This window comes from Narcine bancroftii, chromosome 6 (assembly GCF_036971445.1).
Source record: "Narcine bancroftii isolate sNarBan1 chromosome 6, sNarBan1.hap1, whole genome shotgun sequence".
Lineage (NCBI taxonomy): Eukaryota > Metazoa > Chordata > Chondrichthyes > Torpediniformes > Narcinidae > Narcine > Narcine bancroftii.
In genome coordinates this window covers 249,494,094-249,510,931 of record NC_091474.1, presented here as the reverse complement: position 1 = coordinate 249,510,931, position 16,838 = coordinate 249,494,094, and the positions used below count along the sequence as shown (strand labels likewise).

The 16,838-nt window shown below is 40.1% G+C and overlaps 1 protein-coding gene across 1 annotated transcript in view; it reads right to left on the bottom strand.

The window, feature by feature from the left end:
• LOC138737388 (dynein axonemal heavy chain 8-like) overlaps positions 1 to 16,838 on the bottom strand; it is a 397,732-nt gene that overhangs the window by 220,820 nt on the left and 160,074 nt on the right. The window contains exon 19 of the mRNA XM_069888135.1: positions 1,161 to 1,325. Within this exon, the coding sequence (XP_069744236.1) occupies positions 1,161 to 1,325 (165 nt within the window). The remainder of the gene's footprint in view (positions 1 to 1,160; positions 1,326 to 16,838) is intronic.

Genomic DNA, 16,838 nt, shown 5'->3' with positions numbered 1-16,838 from the left:
CTGCCTGGTGCGGAGGTGCCAACTCTCACGTCAAGAATAAACTCCAGAGAGTTGTTACCTCAGCCTGCAACACCGCAGGCGCCAGACCATTCCATCGAGAACATCTACATGAGGCGGTGTCTTAAAAAAGCAGCCTCTATCCTCAAAGACCCCCACCTCCCAGAACAGACCCTCTTCACTCTGCTACCATCGGGTAAAAGGCCAGGAGCCTAAAGATGAGCACTCAATGGCAACTTCTTCCCCACTGCCATCAGATTCCTGAATAATCAATGGAGCAAAGAGACGGCCTTACTTTTCATGCCCTATTATTTTTAATTTTTATATTATTGTCATAAGATGGTTATAATATGAATGTTTGCTCTGTGATGCTGCCACAAACACTGAATTTCATGACTTGTTCATGACAATAAATTCTGATTCTGTTGAGTAATATCTATAATTATATGGGACCCAGCACCCACAATCTGAAAAACAGCTCTCCACGAGCATCACTTGTCTCCAGCACCCAGGTCATTTTGTATCAGTTGGCTAACACTCTGGATCCTGTTTTCTCGTCTTCTGGTCCACCCTATCATCCAAGACCTTGTGAAAGGCCTTGTAGACATTTACCACCCTGCCTTTGTCAATCCTCCACGTTGCCTTTTCAAAAAACTCAATCAAATTCTCTTTTGGATGGCATGACATTCATGGCATTCCTTTTTTCTCTCTATCCCTTCTCCTCCTTTTCAAGTTAAACCGTCTTTGATTTTGAATTTTCCATATCAAAGGTCATCATCTTAAAATAGTAACATTACAGCTACGAGTTAATTGATCCTTGATCTCCAATGTCTAAAGAGGCCAGTCCAGGCATAAGAACACATCCAAAGGTCTATCCACTATGGAAATTTCATTTATGTTTCATCTCCAGGGTTTATGTAAAGGCCAATAAAAGGAAAGACCGATTACTGATGACTTCACCAGCACTACTTCCTCAATAACTATGGAATAATGTTTGTTACCCATTAGGCCAGTTGTGTCACATGACGAGCAAAAGGCAATAACAAATGACACAGGAGCCTTTACGTCATACTTTCACATCAACATATAATTTCTAATCAGATGGGTAACCAAATTAATAACATCATTCATTTACAATCATTTGAAATTAATAAGATACTGACCGGAGAAAGGCAGAGGATAACATGTAAATTTTTCCTTGCTCTTTTTATAAAATACTTGTATAGATTGTCAAAAGTGGGTGGGACGCGAGGAGCTTCTTTCTTCATTGTTGCAATAAGTGACTGAGTAATCTCATCAAGCTCCTCCCGAGCAAAGAGGTTTGATACCTATCAAAGGAAAATAAGACAACAATCCAGACAGATAATATCTCATGTGATAATAGTGACCTGAACAAATCATAGTTGCAACCGCTGGTAAACATTTATTGTTCCCAGTAGTTGTCAACGCAGTTCATTGTCTATGTTGCTCTGTATCTGCTGGTTACTGAGGGAATGTGTTGGTCACCAAATCAATTCTTCTTTGCAGCACAACCAGTGCCATTTTCTAAAACATAGGACACTACAGCTTAATAAAGGCCCTTTGGCCCTTCATGTTGTGTTGACTATATTTTCCTAAAAAAAGTATTAAACCCACCCTACCCTGTAACCCTCCACTTTTCCTCCATCCATGTGTCTGTCTAAGAGTCTCTTAAATGCCCCTAAAGTTTCAGCCTCCACTACCATCACTGGCAAGTCAGTCCAGGCATCCACAACTTTCTGCGTAAAATAAACACATCTCCCCTAAACTTCCCTCCCTTCTCTTTGTACCTATTTCCTCTGGTGTTTGCTATACCTGCCCTGGGAATCAGCTGCTGGCTGTCCAGCCTATTTATGCTTCTCATAATTTTGTAGACCTCTATTAAGTATCCTTTCATCCTTCTTTGCTTCAAAAAGTCCCAACTCTGCTTGCCTAATAAGACTTATTTTCCAATCCAAGCAACATCCTGGTAAATCTCCTCTACACCCTCTCCATAACTTCCACATCTTCCCTATAGTGAAGTGACCAGAACTGAACATAATACTCTATGTGTGGTCTTACCAGAGATTTATAGAGTTGCAAAATGACCTTGCTACTCCTGAACTCAATCACTCTATTAATGAAGCCCAGCATCCCCCAGGCCTTCTTAACTATCCTTTCATCCTGTGCGGCGACCTTAAGGGATGTATGGATTTGAACCCCAAGGTCCTTTTATTTATCCACACTCTTAAGTAACCAACCATTAACCCTGTACTAAGCCTGATGGTTTGTACTTCCAAAATGGATCACCTCACTTTAATCAGGTTTGAACTCCATCGACCACTTTTCTGGCCCATTCTGCATCCTGTCTATATCATCTTGTATCCTTCAACAACATTCAGCTCCAGCCACAACTCCTCCAACTTTCGTGTCATCCACAAACTTACTGATCCATTCTTCTGCCTCTTCACCCAGGTCATTTATAAATATCACGAAGAGCAGAGGTCCCAGGGCAGATCCTTGTGGAACTCCACTAGTCACTGACAGGGATGGCACCAGAACAAGTTTTAGCGGGGGGCATTAGGGTAACCGCAGGCAGGAAATTCTGATGCTCAAAAAAACTGCTCAACAGTTGAGGGGGTTGAAGATAGAAAGGGGGCATTTACCATGCTAATTGTTGCATCCTGGGGTCCATAGGCCATGCTACCTGTTGTGCGCATGCGCTATGGATTGGAGTACCAGGGCCACTAGCATCATTTCCCCCTCCCTCTGAGGGAAACATGGCCACACACAGCCTGTGGAACTGAGGGTGCCACATTTAACATGGTAAGTGTCCCCTTTCTGTCCCTACACCACCAAATGGAAAGCAAATCAATGTCTAGCTCGAGGTGGCAGCATATGGAGGACAGATTATTCAAAAGCCGGACTGTCTGTCCTAAAACCAGATGTCTGGTCACCCTAGCATAGGTGGGAGTGTTACAATATCTCATTTTGGGGGGAGGGGAATATCTGCGAATGTCCCCCCTTTGGCACCAACACTGGTCACCGACCTCCAGGCAGAATATTTTCTTTCCACTAGCGCTCTTTGCTTTCTACCTGCAAACCAAGTTTTTATCCACACAGCCAAGGTTCCATGGATCCCGTGCCTCATGACTTTCTGAATGAGTCTCTCATGCGGAACCTTGTCAAATGCCTTGCTAAAATCCACGTTGACCACATCTACCGCCCTACCCTCATCAATTTATTTTCTTACCTTCTCAAAAAACTCAATTAGACTCATGAGGCATAATCTTCCCTTCACTAAGCCATGCTGGCTATCCTTGAGTACACTGGACTTCTCCAAATGCTCATAGATCCTATCCTTAAGTATCCTCTCCAATAGTTTGCACACCACTGATGTAAGACTCACTGGTCTATAATTCCCAGGATTTTCCCAATTACCTTTTTTAAACAAGGGGACTACATTTTCCATTCTCCAATCCTCCGGTGCCTCCCCTGTGGCGAAAGAGGACAAAGATCATAGCTACTGCCCCAGCTATCTCTTCTCTCACTTTCCACAGCAACCTGGGGTATATTGCATCCGGGCCTTGGGACTTATCAATCTTAATGTTTTTAAGAAGATTCAACACTTCCTCTTCCTTCAATTGTCAGCACACAAGCCTGTTCTATTCTGACCTCACCCTGATCAAGGTCTCTTTCTCTTGTGAAAACTGAAGCAATTTATTAATTTAAGACCTACCCAACCTCCTCCGCCTCCAGGCACATTTCCTCCTTTATCCGTTTGTGGCCCCACCTTCATTCTCCTCATCCTTCTGCTTTTCACATATGCATAAAATGCCTTTGGGTTCTCCTTAATCCTACATCCCAAGGCCTTCTCATCCCCCCTTCAGGCTCTCCTAACTCCTTTCTTAAGCTCCTTCCTGCCTACCATGAGCCCTTCCTGTTTCCTGATTCCTATATCTAATATATGCTTCCTTCTTCCTTTTGACCAGTTGCCTCACCCGTTTCGTCAGCCACGGTTCCCTTTTCCGACCATCTTTTCCTTGTCCCAGTGGAACAAACCTATCTTGAACCCAGCACAAGTGGTCCCTATACTTCCTCCACATTACATCTGTGCTTTCACTCTTGAACATCTGTTTCTAAGTTCCTGCCTCATCCCTTCATAATTAGCCCTTCTCCAATTAAGCCCTTGCCCAGTTGGTCTGTTTTTATCCTTTTCCATAGTTATTCTTAGCTGAGGGAGTTGTGGTCACTCTCTCCAAAATGCTCCCCCTCCAAGAGGGCCCCACCTGACCATGTTGATTCCCCAGCACCAGATCCAGTATGGCCTCTCCTCTCATCGGCCGGTCCACAGACTGTGTCAGGAATCCTTCTTGTACACACCTGACAAATTCAGCCTCATCTATCCCTCTTGCAGTAAGAAGGTGCCAGTCAATGTTAGAGAAGTTGAAATCACCCACAACTACAACCCTGTATTTCCTGCACCATTCCAAACTCTGCCTGCTTATCTGTTCCTCAGTGTCCCGAGGGCTATTGGCTATTTGGCCTATAGATTACTCCACCCACACCGACACTCCCTCTGCAGCGTCCTCCCTTTCTATAGCCATAACACTATCCCTGACTGTTAATGTTACTCTCTCCCCCCTCTCCTTCCTCCCATCCTAATACTTTTAAAACACCTAAACCCTGATACCTGCATCAGCTAATCCTCCCCTTCCTCCAGCCAAGATCCTGTAATGGTCACAACATTTCAACTGCTCTAACTGGCTACATTTATGTTTTGTTCCCTGCTTGTCCCTCTTCACAAACTCAGAACACATGGCATCATGCTTTTGACCTTCTGCCTAATCTCTGCACTCACATTCTGATTCCCACTCCCTGCTAAATGAGTTTAAACCCTTCCCAACAGGTCTAACAAACCTGGCTGCCAGGATATTAGTCTCTTTCCAGTTCAGGTACAATCTGTCCTTTCTTTTTACAGGTCAGACCTTCCCTAGAAGAGAACCCAATGATCCACAAATCTGAACCCCTGCCCCCTGCACCAACTCTTAAGCCACACATTCATCTGCCACAACTTCCTATTCCTACCCTCTCTGGTATGTGGCACAGGCAACGATCCCAAGATGACCACCCTTGAGGTCCAGCTTTTTAACTTCTTTCCTAACTCCCTATATTGTATTCCCTCTTCAGGACCTTGTCCCTACTCCTATGTATGTCATTGATCCTCATGTGCACAGGTCCATCTAAGCTGTATGCATGTGCATGCACACATGTCTTGCAACCAGTGGAGAAAGGAAATTCTTTTAAAATATTTTTATTAACATTGGGATTTCACACCAAAATATACAGAGTACATAAGGATATAGGTTAAAAGTCAAAAAAGAGACATTACACTTAAGTAATATCATTTTATCCAAGACTGAAAGTGAGAAATACAAGGGTCTAGATTGACCCCAATCAGGTTTGGCTCCCCAAGTTGAGATGGAACCATTGGAGTATGTGTGGCACTTGCTACACATACTTGCTCATGGTGGGATCAAAACACCATTGCCTTCAAATGGCATTGTGTATCCTCTGGCACCTGAAAACTCTGCACGTGCTGGAACTGGGATCACTGGAACCTGTGCGGACTTGAAAGGCCGACATGGCCTGTTTCCGGTCCGTAAATGGTTATATGGTTATATCCTCCACATTCTCAATCAAAATAAGGTTGTATATTGAAAAATTATATCAATTAAATTCTTATCAGTCCTCTTAGGAAATGTATGTAATTGAGATCATAAAAAATCTGTAGATTGTGACAGTATATAGATATGTTTTTGGGAGATAAATTGGGGCAGGTTTGTTAGTGTAGGTCACATACAAACACTTTAAAACAGATCTTATTTAAAATACTGGAGCACTGCTAATGCTAGATATATTGGATCCAGAGCCTTGGCAGAAGCTTTGGAGAGTGCCCGAGAGACTTCACTAATGGATTGTTGTTTACAAAAAGGCAACAGATGAAAGATCTTGTCCGAGACGCAGATTGTCTAGAGTGGAACTTGGTGTTCTAGGAGGGTCATGTGGTTTTGCAAGCAGAGAGAATTTAGTTCTACAGTTATACAGTCAGCAGCAGGATCTGGGACTGGAACAGGACAAGCTGGCAAGCTTGTGGAAAACCTCATTTGGAAGATGGGTGTGAGTGCTTAGTTCAGCCTAGTCAAAGCCCTTGTGGTTCATGCAAGGACTGGCTATCTAATGTTTCACTTGAAATAAGAGAAACAAAAAGAAACTCTGTGGTGACCTGAAAGAAAGAAGTTATCATCTGGAGAACCCTGAGGGGGCAAGTTTCTTTGGCAAGACACTGAAGTGGCTGATGTAAAGGAATCAGTTGTGGGTGTCCAGTGTACAACAAATCTCTCTCTGAAAACTGACAAGAACCTTCATGAGTGGTCATTATTTAACTTTCTAGCACCAAAGCCTGGTGAACTTTATAAATGTTAAATACTGTGCACAGTATAAGAATTACCTGCAACCAGTGAACTTGGATGAATGAGAAGTGAGATGGAACTGTGAATCAAATAAGTTTTCTGAACATATACACACATTATATACACGTGCGCTTAGAATTAGAAGGGGGTTAAGTTAGGTTAGTTAAGTCAATAGTGATATGTTAAAATGTGATTTGTTTTCATGTTTAAAGATAATTAAAAGCAACTTTTGTTTAAGTAACTATTTGTCGTGGTGAATATCTATTGCTGCTGGGTTTTGGGGTCCTCTGGGCTCGAAACAAGATAATGGAAAAAAAGTGTATTTGGTAATCTGTAGCGGCGCTATGGCAGCACTACAACTCCCAGGAGGCATCAAACTGGCCATGTGACATCAGTGAATGATGACATCAGCAACTGATGATGTCAGCATGTGTTGAGCACGTGATTCTGGCTTTTAAAAGGTGGCACAAGTGATGAAGAGTAAATCCGTATGATTCAGTCTAGAAACACCTTGTGTGGTTATTTTGCCATGTCCACTGTGATTCCAGTGGCCATAATTGGTGACCTTGACGAGTCCAAAAACATATTTTTGGACAAACATGGACTCTGCAGCCATTGCTGTGAAGTTACCACCTTTCTAGACAGCTGAGCCTGAACTGTGGTTCCAACAGGCTGAAGCACAATTTCACCTTTGCAAAGTCAAATTGGACGCCACTCGTTATTACCATCTTGTCAATGTCCTGGACCAGGCCGTCGCTAAGAGGGTTGGTGACTTCCTACAGGATCCACCACATACCAGTAAGTATGACACTTTAAAAGCACTTTTATAACTTGTAATATGGTATGTCCCGTAGGGAAAGGGCAGCCAAACTACTGCACTTCAATGGATTTGGAGACCGTGCCCCTGAGAACTAATGGATGAAATGCTGTTGCTGGAAGCTGGTGAAAGGCCCAATATGTTATTCGAGCAGCTGTTTTTAGAGCGAATGCCAGATGATATTAGGCTCGTTATTCAAGAGTTCATTTGAAGACCCAAGGGCTGTAGTGGTGGAGGCAAAGATGGTGACTAAAAAGCATAGCAAGAAAAGACAAGTCTTCACAATCAAACCCTCCAATATTGACCCCGTGTCACACTCTAGTGCTCTTAGCACATCACTCCCTACAAACAGGCAATGCCCCAAGACAAGCAAGCAGCCTGTGGACACCTCATCTTGGTGTTACTACCACAGATGTTGGGGAGTAAATGCCCTCAAGTGCTTTCCACCCTGCTCGTTTGTGGGAAACACCCAGGCCAACTGCTAGTAAGGGCTGCAGTGGTTGGGATCAGTTGTCCCCAATGAAAATTTCTGGTGGACACAGGTTCAAAAGTTAGTGCATTTTCACCCACCAGTTTTGACGTCATCCTACCCCGGACCTACAACTATGAGCAGTTAACAGTTCCAACATTCTGACCTTTGTCACCAGAAAGATGAACGTCAAGTTCAAGAATCATCTCTATACTTGGCCATTTATTATAGCAGCAGTATCCTGACAGATTTTTTTCAGGTTCATTCATTCCTTGTCAACTTAAAAGGGTGTTGGCTGAGAGGTGGAACTACTTTTCAGAATATTCCTTAAGCAGACGCTTATACCCCTGCTCTATGCCTTCAAACATAAAATAAACCAGCAGATGAATTTTCCAAGCTGTTGGAAGATTTCCCAGAGATTATTACATGACAATTTTCTGCCTCCACTGCAAAGTACGGTGTTACTCATCGCATTTGTACTAAGGGCCCTCCTATTCATGCCAAAGCGTGCCGCTTGCCTCCAGAGAAGCTGTGCTCAGCTAAGGAAGAGTCTGCCAAGATGGAGGAACTAGGTCCGACAGCCCCTGGGCATCCCCATTAGATATAGTCCCGTAACACAATGGAGGTTGGTGACCTTGTGGAGATTACAGGTGGCTTAACAATGCTACCATACCAGATCATTATCCGATACTTTATATTCAGGATTTCTCAGATAAATTACATGGAGCAAAGATCTTCTCCAAAATAGACTTGGTGCGAGGCTTTCACCAAGTACCAGTAGAGCCAGAAGACATTCCAAAACACCAATAATTATCCTCTTTGTGTTGATCAAATTTTTACAAATGCCATTCAGATTAAAGAATGCTGCTCAATCATTTCAACAGGTGATGGAAGCTTTAGGATGTGATATGATCAATGTCTTCATTTACCTCAACAACATTTTAGTGGCCAATGGGACCAAGGAAGAACATTTGGAACATCTTTGTTTTTTTTTTATTTGTCTTCAAAAGTTTGGACTGACCATCAATCCAGATAAATGGATTTTTGGACAAGAAATTATTGATTTCTCGGGGCAAAGAATTACTTAGGAAGGCATGACCCTGCTGCCATCCAAAGTTGAGGCCATTACCAAGCACTCAAGACTTGCTATGGTTAGAAGCCTGCAGACATTCTTGGAAATGGTAAATTTTTATTGTTAGTTTCTTCCCTTCCCACTCACATCTGAACTTAAGCAATCCTTTACTAATCACAGAGCACCAACAGCATAGGGAATACTTAAAATGGGATGTGAGTGGAAAGAAAAAGTTTGAGAGCCACTGTACTACACATTTCTGGAAAAGACAGTGTTGTAGCTAATGGACTTTCCCACTCTACTCCACTCGAGGTTTCATCTGTAGATCAAGGTATTGACTTTTTAAATGTTTAAATAGTGCATACTGTAAATCAATTTGTTTAATTTGATTGATTAAATCTAATCTTTCCTTATTAGTCTTCTTCTTTATATTAGCTGTATAGAAAATAATTTGCCCTCTCAGATATGTTTTCATAGGATCCCAAACAATCAGGTTAGAAACTGTTGGAGATGAAATTGTAGTAAAGAAAACCTGAACTTGCTCTTCCATAACATTTTTAAAAATCCCTATCTGAGAGTGAGGTAGAATTAAAATGCCAATGCATCTTTGTAAAAGGAATGTCAGGAAAGTTCAAAGACAAGATAACAGGAACATGATCAGATATCACTATTCCTTGATATTTGGTCAATGAAATCAACTGATTATCTATATAAAAATAATCAATTCAAGTATAGGTATGATGCAAATTAAAAAAAAATCTTTTCTGATATAAGAAATGTCAAACATCTAAAATACCAACATTTGTTTAAAAAATGAATTATAGTTGCAGATTTGCTTATAATAGCAAGTTTAGAAGAATGATCTAGAACAGTATTTAGCCAACAATTAAAATCCCCTCCAATACCAGTGAGTATTGACTTAAATCAGGTAGGGCTGAAAAAAATCAAAAGAGTTCAGGCTCATCGGTGTTAGGGGTGTATACATTAGCTAAAACAACCATTTTATTATGTAATTTACCTGTAAGAATAATATAACAACCTTGTTTGTCTGATAAAATGTTATGAAGTACCAATGGAATGTTTTGATTAATTAAAATAGATACTCCTCTGATTTTAGTATCAGAAGATCAATGAATACATTGTCCACTCCATTTAGAAAAGAGCCTATCCTTATCAGAATTCAATGATTTGGGTTTCTTGAAGAAAAACAGTATCAGCCTTTAGATGCCTAACATGAGCAAATATTCTGTGGTGTTTAACTGGACCATTCTTACCCTTATTATTCCACGATATAAATCTAATTGGATTAATCATAATTAATATTAATTAAAAATATGAAAATGATCCAAGTGTGCTTGTCATCATTCCAAGAGACATCACTTTGAAACCACACTGAAACAGAATACCCTCACACCCAAATTTCTAAGCTCTGAAGGTTGCAAAACAAAATAGCAGCCAGCTCAAAAAATACATTATAACTTCACACACTTCTATTGAAAATCTTAATATAACTTCTTATATTATGAAAAAGAATAATTAATCTTGCCCAAATAAAAAATTCTATGGAAAAAAATTTAACCAAAGTGAAAAATACGAAGTTTGTCCTAATGACAAACAATATATGCCACATGAGTAAATAGAAACATGATTCGTTTCCATTATCAGCTAAAATAAAAAAGACATTCACAGATGTGTTAATATAATCAAAATCTTTAAACTTTCAAAATAATATCAAATAATTAATAATTTTAAAAGTTCCTTCAACTATAAAAATCCACATTTAACTTTTCAAGCTCAGTAACATGAACACTGTCCAGACCCAAAATAGATTAAGTATGAATATATTATTTCAATGCTGACTGCATTTCCCCACAGTCCTACAATAAACTAACCATATAAGCCTACTTTCCCACAGTCGAATCATAAACTACGTATCACTTGTGGCATTAATAAATGAAGAATCAAAAGAGGAAAATACTATCAACATTAATAAAGTAAGATTAATGCAATCTGGTTAAATCTTTAACATCAAAGATAAACAAAGTTAAAATAAAAACCACATAATTATTAACTCAATTAACCATTAAAACAAGAAAAGAGCAGTCAGACTTCCCCCATGGATAAAAAATCCTTTCAAGATAATAACAACTTCAGACACAGACTATTAGTTTATATTAAACTTGAAGTTGAAATGGAATCAGCCAAAGCTTCATCCACTGAATTTAAAAAATTCTTATGTTCATCTTCCAAGGTGATCTGTGGAAGGGCTGTATACAACAAAGCAGGTATAAATCTTTCTTATATAGCTGTCATAACTTCTCTATTCTTTCCGTATCTCCATAATTTCCAAGCAAAATTCTTCAATGAGTCTTATTTGTTGACCAAGATATTTCAAATTTCTGTTTCGATGAGCTTCACGAATACCACAATCCTTCTCTTCGTAATAGTGAAAATGATGTACTGAACATGAATGATGTTCCAAGGTAGGCTTGGGAGCCAAAGATTATTCTGTTCTGTTGATCTTGGGCTTAGTAGTTAAAAAAAACCTCCTTTCCAAACACCTCCACAAGTAAATTTGAGAAGTCAGTTAACTGGCCTTCCAGCCTCTGTGCCCAAGATGTGACCACCATGGCTTGTCCCTGGTAGATCGTTCCCCTCCCCTCCCAACAGTATCCAAAACAGTATACTTTACTGTCTGCCTATTCCACTTCCCTCTCTCCAGACTTTTACGGGTGACTGTCTCCCTGAAGTTCCTCTCTATCATTGTCTCTGCATCCCGAATGATTCCGAGTTAATCCAGCTCCAGCCCTCTAACTCGGTCTCCCAGGAGCTGCAGCTGGTTGCACCACTTGCAGGTGTAGTCATCAGGGATAATTGTGCTGTCCCAGATTTCCCACATCCTACAATTGAAGCATTCTACTGCCCTAGCTGCTGTCTCCCTTACTCTTCCAAATTTAAATTCAAAGATCTTACCTTACTGGAATCAAACTCGTCCTCAACCTATGCTCATCAATCTCACTTCTCCCCTGAGCCATTCACACGCTCATATTCCAATAATTATGAAGATTATGGAGAACAAATCAGGGTGTCTACAATCTTGTCAGTTTAAAAGCCTTTATGGGGATGCCTTGAAATTCTTCAGCTTATTTTTATTTCTTGCACTGAGGAGCCCCACATATGGAAATCGGTGCTGAATATGCAAGAGCCTTAAGTCAAAAATCTTCAGCAATTACAGAAGCTGGAAGGTGATGTCTATCGTGATAGAAAGTAAGTTATGGTGTTGGCAAGAAGAAAGATTGTGGTGTAGAATTTAGATTTTTGCTGAGCTTATGAAGAAGGCTGATGCTAGGTATTTGTTTGGGGAATGGAGAAGATCTCAGAATCCAAGATTTGGTTTGAGAAGGGGATAGGGAAGAGAACAGAGAATCAAATGGAAACCAGGGCACTGTGGAGAAGATTGGTGGAGCAATTAAGGTAGGAAAAAGCAACCAAATTACTATGGCAGACATCAGCAATAAGAAGAGACTGTGCATGGTAGCGGGAAGCAGTTGAGAGGGAGATATAAAGATAAATCAGGAGCTTACTTTCAGGAATACTGATGTGTAACCCAAGTAAAGAAGGGCCTTTAGTAAAAGACAGGAACAAATTGCAGTTCATAGCTAAATATGTAGCAATAATAAAGGTTTAGAGGCACCACATATTTGGTTTCTTTATTCAAGTCAGGCTGTAATGGCCTTCATGGGAGTGCAGCTAAAGTTAATCACATTTATTCTTGGGGTGTGTGTGTTATCCTAGAGGAGTAACTGGAAAGAATATGCGCCCATGAAGTGCAGTTTCTGAAAGGGAATCTCACAGAAATATGTATGCTTCTGAGCAGGCTTCACTAAATAGATGTTATGAGGATATTTCACCAGGTGGAGCAGTCAAGACATGGGGATATGATCTCAAAATACCCATTTACTTTACTAAGAAGAGGAGAAATTTCTCCTCTTAGTTTTTTGGATTGCAATAAAATTCAAATATTGTAAGCTTCCAGACTGGTGATTACATGGTGTAGGAGGCAGTGTTAGGTGCTGTGATCAATTTTAAAGATTTCTCACTTAATCATCTTTAATCTTTAACCAAAGAGGCTTAAATGTGATCTCTTTAATATTTAATACCATTGCTTTGGAAATTATGACAACCAGAGGAGTCCAAGCTGCTAAAAATGGTAAAGAAGAGACAGTCCCTCTGACTGCAGACTTTCAGACAGGTTAAAAAAATCAAGCATAGGAGATTACACAATAAATAATTGCAGCAGTGAAAGAGCAGTGATTGATTCTGAGCTTGAAAAAGTCCTACAATTAATTTCAGCAAGTGAGGATCGTTTGGAAATTGCAGAGGCTGGTTTGGTGTCAGTTAATGACTATATAAACTGGAAACTTGATGTGATGTATTATCTGCCAGCAACTCCAAGTTAGCCTTGAAGGTGGTCAATTTGGAGAGCAGGAGCAGGTGTCAAAACGTTCAGATCTTGGGCTTAAAGGAAGATACTGAGAAAGGCCAGTTAACTGATATCTTCTCAAATATTCTTGTAGAAGTGCTTAGAAAAGAGTTTTTACTACTAAGCCCGAGCCCAACAGAACACAATGGTCTCTAGCTCCCAAGCCAACCTCGGAACATCGTTCATGGTCGGTAATTCTTCGTTTTCATAACTAACAAGTGAAGGATCATGTTATTCATGAAGCTCGTAGAAATAGAAATTTGAACTATCAGGATCAACAAATTAGAATCATTGTAGATTTATGCTTTGAAGTTTTGGAGATGCGGAAAGAATATAGAGATGTAATGACTCAAGGATTAGACCTTGGAAGATGGCCATAAGATATTTTTGAATTCGGTGGATGATGCTCGCAAAGTCTTGGTTGACTCCATCTCAACTTCATGTGTGATATGGACTAATAGTCTGTCTGAAGTTGTTCTAATCTTGAAAGGGATTTTTTTTCTTGGTTAAGGGGAAGTCTGACTAGGCTTTTCTGGTGTTAATTGAAGGGTTAAATGACTTAATAATTATGTTTTTAATTTTAATGTTGTTTATTTTGTGTATTTAGTTTATTTTGCTTATCTTTGATGTTAAGGATTTAACTAGATTGTATTAATCTTACTTTATTAATGTTGACAGTATTTTCCTCTTTTGATTCTTCATTTATTAATACCACAAGTGATATAATGTATGTAGTTTATTACTCAACTGTGAGAAACTAGGCTTATGTGGTTAGTTTATTATAGGACTGTGGGAAAATGTGGTCAGCATTGAAATAATATATACATGCTTAATCTATTTTAGATTTTGAAACTTTATAATAATCAAATATAAGTTTTCATGTTACTGAGCTTGAAAAGTTAAATGTGAATTTTTATATTTTAAAGAACCTTCTTCCTTTTCAATTACTAATGATTTGATATTATTCTGAAAATTTAAGGTTTAAAAGTTTTAATGATGTCAACACACCTGTGAATGTTTTTTCATTTTAGTTGATAGTGGGAATGGGACATGTTCCGACTGTGAATATGGCCTTAATTTGTTTATCCCTACAGCTAACTTTATATTTTTTCACTTTGGTTAAAGCTCCCGGGATGGCAGGATTGTCATATGCGGATAGGTTAGAAAGACTTGGATTATATGAAATGGAGTTTAGAAGGATGAGGGGAGACATGATTGAGGTATTTAGGATTATCAAAGGGCTTGACAGGGTGAAATCAGAGCACATGTTCCCAATGATGGGTGAGACTAGGACTAGAGGTCATAGCTTAAGAATACAGGGAAAGCCATTTAAGACAGAAATAAGGAGAATTTTTTTTACCCAGAGAGTTGTGGGTCTGAGGAATACATTGCCACAGAAGGTAGTGGGGGAGGATTCGTTGGATAGATTTAAGAGAGAGTTGGGTAAGTCTCTTGTGGGCAAGGGAGTTAAGGGTTATGGGGATAAGGCAAGGATTGGTTATTGAAAGGGAAAGATCAGCCATGATCCGATAAATGGCGGTGCTGGCTCGAAGGGTCAATTGGCCTTCTCCAGCACCTATTGTCTATAAAAAGCTCAGTATTCCAAACACTATGAGTATTCTATCAAGGATGATACTTTAGTAAAGCTTTTGACAAAGTTCCCCACAGGAGGTTAGGAAAAAAGGTGGATGCATTAGTTATAAATAAGGAGGTAGTGAAATGGATTCAGCAGTGGTTGGATGGAAGGTGTCAGAGAGTAGTGGTAGAAAATTGTTTGTCCAATTGGAGGCCGGTGACTAGTGGAGTTCCTCAGGGTTCGGTCCTGGGTCCACTATTATTTGTTATATATATTAACGATCTGGATGTAGGGGTAGAAAATTGGATAAGCAAGTTTGCGGATGACACAAAGATTGGTGGTGTTGTGGACAGTGAGGTAGATTACCGTAGATTAAAAGGTGATTTAGGAAGGATGGAGGTGTGGGCTGAGAAATGGCTGATGGAATTTAATACAGAGAAATGTGAGGTGCTGCATTTTGGAAAGGCAAATTTAAATAGGTCATATACATTGAATGGTAGACAATTGAGGAGTGCAGAGCAACAAAGGGATTTAGAAGTGATGGTAAATAGTACCCTCAAGGCTGATACTCAGGTAGATGGTGCGGTGAAGAAGGCATTTGGAATGTTGGCCTTCATAAATCGGAGTATTGAATTCAAGAGTAGGGAGGTTATGATGAAATTGTACAAGGCATTGGTGAGGCCAAATTTGGAGTACTGTGTACAGTTTTGGTCACCAAATTATAGGAAAGATATAAACAAAATAGAGAGAGTGCAGAGAAGGTTCACGAGAATGTTGACAGGATTTCAGGGTCTGAGTTACAGGGAAAGGTTGTGCAGACTGGGGCTTTTTTCTCTGGAGCGTAGAAGATTGAGAGGGGACTTGATAGAGGTGTTTAAGATTTTAAAAGGGACAGACAGAGTAAACGTGGATAGGCTTTTTCAATTAAGAAAGGGGGAGATTCAAACTAGAGGACATGGTTTAAGATTGAAGGGGGAAAATTATAAGGGGAACATGAGGGGAAGTTTCTTGACGCAGAGGGTGGTGGGGATGTGGAATGAGCTTCCGGCAGACATGGTCGAAGCGGGGTCATTGGTTACATTTAAGGAAAGACTGGATCGTTACATGGTTAGGAGGGGACTAGAGGGGTATGGACCGGGTGCTGGTCAGTGGGACTAGGAGTGTGGGGATTTGCTACGGCATGGACTAGTAGGGCCGAACTGGCCTGTTCTGTGCTGTAAGTGGTTATATGGTTTATATGGTAAAATTAATCTAATCAAAATAATGAAAATAATTCACTGAGGATCAGTGTTACGGGGTATATTTTATTTTATATTATATATTAATATGTCTTTAAAAGAGAGAGATTGTGAGTATTTAATGTAGGTCACTTCACAAACAGACAGTAACACTTCAAAAAGACATCTCATTTAAAATGCAAGAGCTTTGCTAAGAGATTTCATGTCTATAGTGAATTTACAGAAACTTTGAAGAGTGCCTGTGGAGACTTCACGAGTAGGTGTTAATTGGATTGATGCTGTGGAGTAAATGGACTATTGTCTTAAAAGCAACAGATGTCTAGGCAGAAATTGATTCCGGTGCCAGCAACTTGTCTGGTTGTAGTTTGCTGCTGTAGGAGGGCTCACGTGGTTTTGCAAGCAGAGAGAAAGAAAAGACCAAGAGAGAGAGAACTGAGTTCTGTAGTGCCTTTTTGAGGCTGCAACATGGCAGGCTGGCAGTCTGTTGAAACCCCATTTTGAAGACAGGTTGTGAGTTCTGAGTTCAGCCTGTTGAAAACCCTTGTGGTCCATACAAGAGGAAATGGCTGGCTAGAGTGTTTTTCATGAAATAAGGGAAACAAGAGGAACTCTGTGGTGACCTGGAAGAAGAGGTTATCATTTGGAAAACCCATGATGGGGCAAATTTCTTCAGCAAGACAATGAAGTTGCTGATCAGAGGAAATCAGTTTGTGTGT